General features: G+C 42.5%; 1 protein-coding gene across 3 annotated transcripts in view; it reads right to left on the reverse strand.

The window, feature by feature from the left end:
• Positions 1 to 7,940: 7,940 nt before the first annotated feature.
• IL1RAPL2 (interleukin 1 receptor accessory protein like 2) overlaps positions 7,941 to 12,479 on the reverse strand; it is a 341,565-nt gene continuing 337,026 nt past the window's right edge. For all 3 annotated transcript variants that reach the window (XM_021548466.3, XM_077786515.1, XM_077786516.1), the window contains one exon: positions 7,941 to 11,286. In XM_021548466.3, the coding sequence (XP_021404141.1) occupies positions 10,589 to 11,286 (698 nt within the window). In that variant the 3' untranslated portion in view covers positions 7,941 to 10,588. The remainder of the gene's footprint in view (positions 11,287 to 12,479) is intronic.

The raw sequence follows: 12,479 nt of genomic DNA on the forward strand, positions 1-12,479 counted from the left end.
TATTTTTTCCACATGTCCAAACTCAAACTGAGAATAAGAAAGCTTCCAGGGCTGATCTTTCCTTGGCCAGAATTTCTATTGCATTTTTATTTTTAACCTTTTGAGAGCATTTGACGTAGTTTTGCCTTTCCAGCTCTGAGACAGGAACCTGAGTGTGGCAGGGAGGGCTCACAGCTGTGGGGTGGCTCTGATGTGCTGAGGCTCTTTTTGGAGGCACAAGCCAAAGGAAAGGTGAGACCTGGTTGTCCTTAAGGTCAAGAGGGGCAGTTCTGGCCCCTGTGACTTTTGCAGTCTTTTAGAGCACAGCTGACTCTGGGAAGATTTGGTTGGTTTGTGTGGGAAGCTCACTTCTTAAAATTTGGTGCAGTACTTGATGTAAACATTTACCCATGTAAAACTGGGGAAGGGGGTGAATGTGGTATTGCATTGCAGCTGGCAAACTGAAAATACTTCTGGTAACTTCCCTCCATGTTAGAGGGAATCACAAGTTCTGCCAAGCCACATCACACGAACTAATCTAGTTACAAAAACACAGACCCTGTAACTCACAGGTCTTTTTTTGTCCTTGATAAGAGACCATTGGACCAACTGAAGCCCAGTGCTCAGAGTTATTATCACAGTCTTCCCTTTAAGCCACCCAGATTAATGGAACAAATTCTCATTCAGAGAAATCAGGTACAGATCCCTAGTGACTACACTGATTTGACTCTGACTTTTGAGCAGTATAAATTACAGCAGAATATCATTATTAATTTCAGCTGTCCCCTGTCCTGGCAAATTATCGTTCATCTCCCCAAATGGGTATCTCAGCTGGAGACCTTTATTTTATCATCCTAGTGGAAAAAAATCTGCACTGCTTCCTCCCTCCAAATTAGCAGTCCATGATTTCCCTGGAGAAGTCTTTCTTAGATGTAGTGCTGATTAGTGCTTGACTAACAGGCACCAGCACATTTTTTACCTTCCAAGACATACCTGAAACCTCTCAGCAGGTCCATGGCTGCCTGCTCAGGAGTTAGTCACTTCCTCCATGGCCTGTAGGGAAGACAGCAAAGTTAAAGAAATGCTCAGCTTTAACAAAGCTTATTGTTGGTGTCTCACTGCTCACATGTACACTGAACTAATTTCATTCCATACGGAAAACACCCAGGCTGAGGCTAGAGGCTAATCATTGAAGACTGATTTCTTGATGGCACCTGGTAAGCTTCTGAATAAACCAAGTACCTTAAAATGCAATTTCTGAGTATCACAGTCAGCCTCACTGCCCAAGTTCTGCATTTCAAGTTGCCTACAAGGAGCTTTTCCCTTCCCAGAGCCAGGGAATTGCTCTTATGGCTCAGTCAAAGTACCAATTATATATGAAATTATTTTGTCAGGGAAATGGTGCAGGGTGGTTGAGGGGAGCACCAGGGATACCCCAGCACATGGTAAACCTGGGAAAAAGTGGGCTGGAGCCCAGGGAAAGTCTCATCCCCGGTGGTGCCAGGCAAAGCCATGTGGATACACTGAGGCTGATGATTATGTGAGGTTGTTCTGTTCCAGCATCTTTGGGAAAACGTTGCTCCCACACCACAGTTTTTAAGTACTATTAAAGAAGGTAAAAACTTGCTGGAAGTTAAATTGGCCCTGGCTGGGTTACCTGGTTACCTCAGCCACTCTTGCATTGTAGCTTTGCCTCCACTGCTATTCCTGTGGCTTTTTGCTAGCTTAGGGGGAGTATTAGAAATCAGACCCAGTCTGATTTAAAAGAGGTTTATTGGAATGCAGTTGCATTTTCTTCCGTGGAAGGGACAGTGGCAGCTCCTGAAGCCCTGTGCCCTGGATGCTGGCCCCAAACAGGCAGCCCTGTGCCACCCTCACACACTGTGCCCTTCTGCACTCCCACCTCAGCTTCTGTCACCACCCTGCACAAACCTCTGCACTTTCCCTGGCTCTCTTGGAGAGAATTTGTGCTTTACAGTTTTACTGTAAAGTAACAATAATCAGGCTTTTAATATGAGGAAGAATAGACTTCTGTGCTTTTGCTAGAATCACTCCATATGATCCTCTGACAATTTCCATGACCTTATTTCTCAAAAAAAAAAAAAAAAAAAAAAGACAACTCCCATCATCCCTCAAGTCTCAGAAGAGCTCTCCATACAGTAAAGGAGAAGCAGATGCTGCCAGCTCTCTATCTGGATCTCTTCTTACACATGTTTAACCCTCAGGGTACAATGGATGCTGAGAATTACTCTTTCGTAACATTTGTTTGGCTGCCAGAAAGGAAAAATGATTAGCAGCTCAAAGGTTACATTGCTGTATTTTGCAAGAGAAGCCCTTGTCATGGGCTGCCTCTCTTTTGCTGGCTGTGGGTGTGAGCTGTGGTGCTCAGCTGCCCACAGGGGCTCTCTGCCTGCTGGGCTGTGCTGCCCCAGCTCTCTGCCCCATCCCAGTGCTTGTGGTGCTGTGTGGGAGCTCTGCACTGCTGCCCTGCAGGGCCTGTTTGTCCTCTCTTCCTCCCAGGGGCAGGAGCCCCCAGACACCACAAGTGGTACCCAGACCTTGAAGGGGTACCCCAGCCCTAATGTCTCATCTCCCACTTAATCTGAAGGGCCATGCCCAGTGTTATTGGCACATAAAACATTTTCTGCTCTGTGCAATGCTATTCCCACACCCTCTCCCTAGACTTCAATATGCTAAAAACAAGTAAGATTATCATTTTTTAAGATATAGTTAATGGTTTAAGAAAGGGATTTAAAGAAAATTGTCAAATTAATGACTATTGTTATTGTTTCCTTTATTAGCCCCTTATTAGCCTGTTTCCTGAGGGCAGAGCTGTTTGGATAGGATTTACCTCTCTTTGGACCCTGAGGAGCTCAGAAATTAGGTATAAATAGCTTTAGAAACCTTTTTGTGGTTTTTAGAGCAGGCTGCAATGATCACAAGATGCTGCTGCCATTGTCTCCAAGCAGAACCCTTGCCCTGCACATCCCCAGCAGCTGCAGCGTGGGCAGCTCTGCTGGGCAGTGCTGCTGGGCTCCTTCTCCTCCTGCATCAGCTCCTGCCCCTCTTGCCCTGAGCTGCTCTTCTGTACCATCTCCTGGACACACTTACCCAGCCTGGCTGCTGCTGCCACGTCACTCTCCTCACAGAGCACTCGTGCTTGTATTTCACATCTGGGGGTCTGCCAGGGCAAGCCAGGTCGAGCAAGTTCATGAACATCTTCCTTTGTTTTGTTGTCTCAGGCTGCTCACTTTCGTTCCACAGTAAAGGGGCTGCTTTGAATTATCTCTGCACTAACCTGTACCCACACCTGCATTGGTCTGGGCAGTTTGTGCAGAGGGTAACTGAAATTTCTTGGCCCTGGGTTGAAACCTTCCTTGCAGATTGTCACTGTCACATCACAGATGCCGCTTCTGTTCATTTTGTTGATGGGTGAAAGCAATGAAGTTTGAACTTTGTTCAAATTTTCCCTGAGCTTGGCAGCATAAGAGCCCTACTAGAGGTTCAGGCTGGTTGTTAGGTACAAATTATGTGTCAGTTCAGTGCTTTCCCCTGCTGTCTTCTCTTGCCAATGACTTGCTACAGCGCACAGAATTCCTGTCATCCCGTCAGCCTGCGTCCTTCCAAAGTCACTTCAGTGGTCAGCTTCTGTCTTTTCCCTTCTCTGCTGTGAGCTGCTGATCCCCCACAGAAGCATCACGATTCTCTCTGGGAAAGCTCAGCTGAACCCCCAAAACAGCCCTGCTGTGACCCCCTGGGGCACACCCAGAGGTTGCTCACACAGGCTGGAACAAACTTTGGCTGTTGGTTGAGATGATGTGGCCACAGAGCCAGGATGAGGCAATTTGCCCTGGAGTTACCAGCCCAGTCCAGGGAATATTATCTACTGGTCAGAATTTCAGACTGGGAGACTGTGAGCACAGCCCAAATTCTGCCTTTGGTGTTTTTGTAGCATCTTGGGTAAAATAGTTCTAAATCCTATTTTTCATTTGCTAAAGGGTGGATGAAAATATTTCCCCAGAGGAGTTAGGTGTTAGATTGATTGTTTCATGATCACAAAGCCTTTGATATCCTTTAATCAAAGAGCTGTTAAGGGTTTTAAAGGTTGTTATAATCTGTGGAAGAGATGTTAATTCTCTGTGTGGAGCCCATGCAGAACATGGATTCTCTAATGTTATTTGGAGACTAAATATTAAATGCTCCCTTCAAGATGCTGACAGAAGTTACCTTTCAGCCTCACACACAAGCTGATTAGAGTGTGCTTTGAAAGCTTCTTCACTTCTCATTAGACCCTGTCTTCTTGAGTCACCTCATAAGAGGCTAATTTACATTAAGTCCAGGCCATGTTAGGGTCTGGATTTCTCACGGAAATACATCTTGGTAGCAAAAGCAAAACCCCTTGTGCCCTCTGCATAAGAATCACTAATTCTCTCCTCCACATAATAAATCCCAAAGCATGCTCTGAATCCCAAATGAGTTTGATTTAGAAAGAAATTAGGTGCACATTCTTCCTTTGACAATTTTTATTCCTGCCTTGGCTTGACTATATTTCTCCATTAAAAGAGAGCACCAGAGATTTGCAAATTCCTCTATCCAGTGTGATCACACTCTGAAGTGGTGCTCTATTCTCCAGCCAAATTCTTGAGCCCACCTTGCCATGCTGAGCATGGTGGGCACCCCACTGCCCTCAAATTTAACTCTGCTGCCCCATCTGCTCCAACAGGTCCAGCAGCAAACCACCTTGAATATCCACAGTGGATACTCACAGCCAGGAAAACATTTGCCACCCACTGCTGTGTACAAAGGAATTACTTTGCAGTCTTAGAAATTGCAAAACTCATCTAATATAAAATACATTGTTCTGTCTTTGTCCTGAAGAGAAGAAAACCCTTAAAACCTTGTAAAGCAAATTACACTCTATCAAAATGAATTAGAGGAGTTTACAGAATACCTACCGTGAGAATCTGCCTCAGCTTGACAAACTGTATATTTATTATTATTATTTATTTGCTTTACTGCTTAGTCTGTAGCTATACAATAATATTGCAAAGAAGACAAAATGCTGACAGGTCATGTTCTGCTTTTATTGGCAGTGCTGATGTTTTATATTTATATGACAAATATCCTGGCAAAGCTTGGTAACTTTTACTTGGTTTCCCTTTCTTTAGACATTGTTTTATACCTCTTTGGAGCAGCCTTATTAATCTCTGAATTTCTCCAGTGGCACTGAAATGATCAAAAAGATTCTTGTGGTGAGCATTGCAAAGCTGTCCTTCCCTCAGCACCACAAATGCTGCAGGTCCTTTCTTTAGGGAAGTAAAAGATAATTCAGAACATTGTTCTTTGTGTTTGCAAGAATGTGACATGCCATTACTTTCAATTTTCAAATTCTGCTTGCTTCCTATAACAAAATATTCCAAAATGTTGTATTTTTAACATTTGCTGGGCTGACTACTTCTAAATTGGATCTGTTTCAATCAATGTGATTTATGAAATTTCAAAACCTTAAATACTTCCAAGACAGTAAAGGAAAGTACTTTTCTCTACTTTTGATTATTTTATAAACAAGAACAATATTGATTATGTTAAATCAATATTATTGCATTATTCACATACCTATTTACCTTTGGGCCTGAGCAAGGAAATACTTCTGGCATTACATGCAAGTTGAAAACCTGTGGGACTTCAGAAAGAGTGAGGTTTTATTTTGTGGGGAATAAAGAAGCAGATCTTTTCTTTTTCTTTTTTCTTTTTTTTTTTTTTTTTCCCTGTGGATGAAACCAAAAAAATCCCATCCAAACAAAAACTGAAATGTTAATTTTAAAATTATCAAGACAAAGGTTCTGAAGCAAGTGGGCTGGGAAGAAATGACATCTTTTTGTGGAACTTCACATTGAAGAGTGGACAAACACAATGTGTTGATACAAGAGTTGCCATTCCCCTTTTTCACTCCGTGTTTCTGCCTGGAAAAGCCCTGGGACTCTGCTCTCTTCTTCCTCTCCCTTCATCCCATTCCCCACTTTTTTTCTTAGCGTCCCAGCAGCTCTGCAGCCCCAGCATGAACCTCAGAGGGTGCCCAGGAGAGGAGGCACCAGCTGCTGCGCGGATGTGGAGGTGTCCTGCGGACAGAGCCTCCAGCCAAGCCACCCCATGGGAGGAGCCCCAGTTGCCCAGCTGGGACAATCAAACCCCACTGTTCCCCAGCATGAGGGGTTCCCATGTGGTGTCACTGCCAGGCTCAGGGACACTGGAGGCTTTCCCCTCTGTGAGCAGGACTCTGGGAACTGGCAGCTCCTCGCCTCTGCTCAGGGACAGACACTGGGAACTGCTACTGAGAGCAGAGGACCTTAAAAATAATGATTTTTTTTTTTTCCCTGTAAAAGTATCTGTTATTTATTCCCAAGTTCTTATCTTGTTTATAACAAAGAATGAACAAAATTCCTTTCCCAAGGCTGGATGGTCCTGGAGCATATCCACACCAAACAGGGACAAAAATAAGCTTCGTTTTAGACAGAATAAATAAGCAAATGCTTCTTAGTCTCTTGCCTTCTATCTCTTTTTTTTTTTTTTTTTTTTTATTCCTCTGTACACAGCAAGCATTAGGTGTTATGACCTTATCCAGAGTCTGCTGGACTTCATGGAGCTCTTTCTGTTGTCTTGAATGGATTTTGGAGCAGACCTGGCAACAGAGTCACCAATATCTTTATAGAGGCTTCTCATCTACTGTCTAGAAAAAGGAATGTTAAAATACCATCCCAACACACGGCCTCCAAGAACTGTCAATATTCACTGTGTTACCTAATTTAAAATTACCCTGTTTTCTTGCTGAACATTCTTTAGGAGGACCAAATCTGTGGCACTAGATAGGCTTCCAACTTCTGGTTCATTTTATAGACAATCTTTAAACAACAATTTCCTCTGAAGTACAACACACATGAAGGTAAAAACAGTAGCTTCCAAACATCATAAACCATCTTTAAGATGCATGTGCCCCAAACCAGGAGTCCCCATGGTTACAATAAGGATGTTTGCTGCTGGTGGTTTTTGGCACAGCTTGGCAAGCTGGGGTTGGTGGGGGTGCACAGGTGGAGTCCTGGCCTCTCCCCTGATGACCCCAGCTGATAAAGCCCCCATGGCTTTGGTGAGACAGGGGAACACAAAATGCCCATATGCCCTTTTATTTCATAAACTTTGATGAGTTTCACATGACTGAGCTGGGACACTTTTGCCACCCTGACCCGGCTGTCACTGCTGCCACGCTGGAGGGCTGCTGTGGAGCATTCCCACAGGGGGACAAGCTGATGGCTCCTGTGCCATCCAGGTCCCACAGGTGGATACATTTCTCTGTTTGACAGTGATTTTCCAGACCCTTAAGTGCTACCTATGGAATCACTTGGCCTCTTGCATGTCATAGAGGGGCTCGAGCATGTCCAGAGAAGGACACAGAGCTGTGGAAAGGTCTGGAGCATAAATCTGATGAGGAGCAGCTGAGGGAACTGGGGAGCTAAACCTGGAGAAAAGGAGGCTCAGAGGGGACCTTCTCACCCTCCACAACTCCATGAAAGGAGAGTGTAGCCAGGTGTGGTGTGGCTCAGTCTCTTCCCCCAAGTAACAAGCAACAGGACACAAAGAAATGGCCTCAAATTGTGCCATGGAGGCTTAGATTGGATTAGGAAAAAATTAATCACTGAAAGGGTTGTCAAGCACTGGCATAGGCTGCCCAGGTAAGTGGTGGAATCACCATCCCTGGAGATGTACCAAAACCACGTGGCTGTGGCACTTGGGGACTTGGGTCAGTAGTGAGCTTGGCAGAGCTGGGTTAACAGTTGGAGTAGATAATTTTAGAGATCTTCCCCAGCCTAAACAATTCTATGATTCTCTACTGGTATCACACAAAACTGAGTCAACAAGAGGCCCCCGAGCTCAGGCCCCCACCCCCACACTAAAAGCAGAGGGGTACAGCAGGTCTGATTCATGTATATATTGTAGTACTCAACATACACTCAGAAATCTTAAAGCAGATTGTGACTTGGCATCTATAACTAAAAGATATTGATACACAGACACTCAGTGTGCTTTTGCAAAACGACTGAAAACCTGTTCTTTTCATGTTTCCTCAATACAAACATGACTGCATTTTGCTTTAGGAGAACTACTGCTCTGAGACATATTATCATAGGGTAAATGAATTTGTTACTGATATTAAATCCTTGTAAATAAAAGAAGCAGACCAACCTGCATATGTTTTTTCTTTTCTTTTTTTTTGAGTTTGCATGCTTAATACAGAACTAGCAGGTTTAAAATCTCACTGAACATTCTATGTGAATTAATCAGATTCTAGAGTAATGTGGGAAGGAAAATAATGAAAAGTACAGCTTTTCATTTAAACATATGCAGCTCTTTTCATGCAGGGTTTTCATTTAGGATTTTTTTTTCTTTTTTTTTAATTACACTTTGCATTAAAGAACATAGGCAGTGTAAACACAGTCTGTAACACTTATAAAACAGTGCAAATTTTGTAAATTTTTGGGAGGAAGTTGAAATACATATATTTATAATGGAGGTAAAATTGCTTTCTTTCTCAGTAGAAAAATACGTCTATTAAACACCTATGTTCGGAACTTAACTTCACAAAAGAGCAAGTTATAATTCTTACTGTGTAATAAATTAATATCTTTTCTAGATTTCCACTTTCAGTGTTAGTGTCAAATGCATAATATTAAAAGAAATGAGAGAAACATGTATTATTTTGAACCTAATGAAAACTCTTACAGACAATGACTGGTGAAGGAGGGCACAGAATAAAGAACTGGGGAAAGAAGCAATGGAAAAATACTGACCTCTATGAATTATTGCACATTTGAGATAATTTTCATGGCCTTTGGGCCAATTCTGGATACTTTTAAGTCTTAGGTCAGTGTTTGTTTCCATTTGACTGTAGGGTACAATTTAGGAACCACTGCAAAATGTCAAGGATTTACTGAATTTGTTTGCTGATGAAACCACAGGCAGCTGAGTGCAGAGTGCTAACTTTTATTCATGCAATCAAAGAGAAAAATGCTAAAGACATACTGAAGCACAGGCAAAGTTGCCTGCCTTAAAAATATTTTTGGGAGCTTGCTTCAGCAGATCTTATTGAGACAAAACTCTCATGTCTGCTGTGTTTTCATTAGAGCCACGCCAAAACCTGCAAAACTGGCTTTTGCCTTTATTATTTAGAGCTTTTTCCTTGAATACAGTTGCCTCCATAGCCTGACTCTGCAACCCTTACCCAGCTGAGTGTGGAAATCTCCACGAGACACCCTGGTACTCACTGAGCAGCAATGCCTGATGCTGGGCACCTGGGGAACAATTCTCATCCCCCAGCAGCAGGAATGCCATTCATGAGAGCTAAATGACAGGGTCCTATGTGACTGATGGGATCACTCACCCAAGTGGGAAATGCAAGACCTTGCCAGTTGCTTAAAAATATCACTTTTCATTAGTTGCACAGAGAGTGGAAATATTCCTGCTTCTGCCATATTTAAAAGGTACATAAATTGGCAGGTAGATAAATGACAGAGAAAAGTCTTTCAGGTGATTATCACTGCAACAGAAGTCAGACTTACTAGTAAACCTGAATAATTCAGCACTTGATCTCTGAATATTGCTGTAGTTTTCTATTGCTGATGTTCTCACAAAAAAAGAGGTTAATTTGAAATTGTAACTACTGGTTTTGGAAAAAAATTCCTACATAAAATTACTTTACTACAAATCTTAGATCTTAAGAAATTTCAGATTAATTAATTGGCCAATAGGCAGCTAAATTTATACTCAAACTGTTTGGAAAAAGTCATTAAAAATCTGCAAAAAATTGTGAAATAATCTATAGTTGACAGAAAATTTGTTTAAAATCCTCCTAAACATCTTCCAGTATTCTAGTAAGCTGTTTAACAAAACCACATTGCTAACCATTGACTAGGAATACAACATGCCTCAATAATAAAATGAAGAGATGCTGATGGGAGCAGGTGATTTATTTTGTAGTAACTGTTACTATGCACTTTATTGATAAAGCTTTGTCTGCATTGTTTCAGCTGGGCATCTTCTAAGAAGTATTTGCAAGACAATGTTACCAGGAAGGTTTCCTTCCCCTTCCTTTTCAAGATGATTCACCCCTTGTGTTCTGTGCAGGAGATACTAATTTTTGTAGCATGATTAGAATTTCAAACTGTACTGTAGTCTGTATGAAAAACCCAACAACTTCTGTGTATTCCAGATACTGTTACTTAAATATGTATGGATGTTGGAGATTGTACACAGTGACCTTTTATCCGTCCCAGATTGTAAACCTACTGTGAAGTGACGGGATGAGTTTTTTCTCTCCCCCCCTCCTTTTTAAAGAAGCAATAAAACTGTACATTAAAAGACAGGAAGGACATTACTGAGCTACAAAAGAATGCCCCCTTCGTCAATAATTTGTAAATGTAAACAAAAAAGTTCAAGTAGAAAAGCAAACAAGTGTGCTGCTGCTTTGAATAGGTTTTCTCACCCCATGTGGGTAGGGCAAAGTTCTTTACAGGCGTCTCTTCATGGTGGCCATGAAGCATCTCCAAAGAGCCCTGACGTTCTACCAGATATCACTGGTGAGGCTGAGCTCCTTGGCCGACAAAGGCAGCAAGGGGCTGTTCCTGTGGAACTGCTGGGGGTCCTTGACGGCGTTGTTGAGAGGTAGCTGTCCGTTGAGGAGCGCCAGGGGGATGTTACAGTACGGGTGGTGGTTGCTGACGGAGGCCAGGGGCAGCGTGGCCGCAGACACGTCGCACTCGTAGCCGCGGCAGTAGTGCCTCACGTGCACTGAGTCTGCCTGCTGGAAATCGCCCAGCCCCGCCCGCGACTCCACCAGCGTGGCAGAGGTGCCCGTGACGGCAAGGGAGGGCACAGTCTGGAGGTCTCCAAAGAGGCCCTGCTCTGCAGAATCCAGGACCTGATGCCGAGACACCACCTCCTTTTTCTTCCCCGGCATTTCAAAGACTAGGCGCTTCCAAAACTTAGAATTCAGTTTGCTGCTTTTTGGTCCTTTCCACTTGACCACTGAGAGAAGTTTGATGGTGTGCTTTAATGATTCCACTTCGTGATAATTCACCTTCCCTTTTAATTCAGTACACTCAATCAAAATAACTTTGATTTCTCCACTGACTAGCATGTTATGGAGTCTGTTTTCCATCTCAAAAATACTCCATCCTCTCCTGAGAACATAGTCTGGAGTTAACACGATAATGAGTCTTCTGCTTTGCTCAACACATCTTGTGAGATCTTCAATGTAGGCTACAAATTATAGAAAGAGAGAAAGAGTAAAGAATAAAGAAGTCTATTGTATTAAAACATCAGGCTTGCAATCAAGTATAATAAAATTCTGCATTTTACTGATCCACACCATTTAAAACAATGGGCATTTCAATATACTCCAACAAAAATAGGATTGTGTATCACAAAATATTTCTATTTATGGAGTACACATAGAAAACTCCTTAATAACATCCTCCATCCTTTGCTATTTTCCCCTGTTCATTGCAGCAGGATGACATTCACATAATACCCTTGCTGTGTAGGTGCATTAGTGAACAAAAAACCACAGTTCACTTAGTGAAAAAAATATCGGTCAAAATCAATGCAATGTTTGTGTAAGTTCTAACATTAACAGTGGCTATGATTAACACTGTGCTGAGGGAAGCAGGATCTGTGAGTGGTTCCCGTGTTCCAGATGCAAAGACATGAGGGTGCTGCAGGGTGTATGAACCATAACTTGCAAAAGCTCAAAAAGGAATGAACCCTCATCACATGCAGAACTTGTGCTATTGCATAGAAGCATCATGGTAGCTTTTTCTTCTTTAGGTATTGACCACAAAAGCATAAGAACATTCTTTGTGGCTCAGTGGTCTGTTTTAATATCACAAACCTGTGCTTCTATGTACCCCAAGGTATTAACAGAGACTTCACAAGTGACAGGAACAAATGGAAAATTTAAACATATTGGAAGTATTTATTTGTTGAGACATCAGTGACAAAGAAAATAGTAGAATTCTTATATTCATGCATGCCAAGTAGTTGCAAATGATCAGTGTAAGCAGAAATGTCAGCCCCATAGCAGCTCCATGATGCCAGTTTACTGAACTTCAAAATGTTTGTGAAGTTGGACTTCGATCCCTGAGTTTCACTTATCCCAGGGATGGTAGGGAAGAGAAGCCAAATACACTGGCCTGACATGGAACAGGATGGGAAAGAGATCTACTTACAGACCTGATCCAAAACCCATTCAAATGAACAGACTTCATTCAACAAACTTCAATGGGTTTTAGGTCAAGACCAGAAAAAATAAATCCCTTGAACAAAACCACTAAGGGCAGAAAATGTTCATTGGTTGCATAGCATTACAACTGCAAGCTTCGAGACAGGATATCTTTGTGTTTTTAAACTACATGAACCTCTTGACCATGCTACTGGGAATGTGCTGCCTGACA

Source organism: Lonchura striata, chromosome 14, assembly GCF_046129695.1.
Source record: "Lonchura striata isolate bLonStr1 chromosome 14, bLonStr1.mat, whole genome shotgun sequence".
Lineage (NCBI taxonomy): Eukaryota > Metazoa > Chordata > Aves > Passeriformes > Estrildidae > Lonchura > Lonchura striata.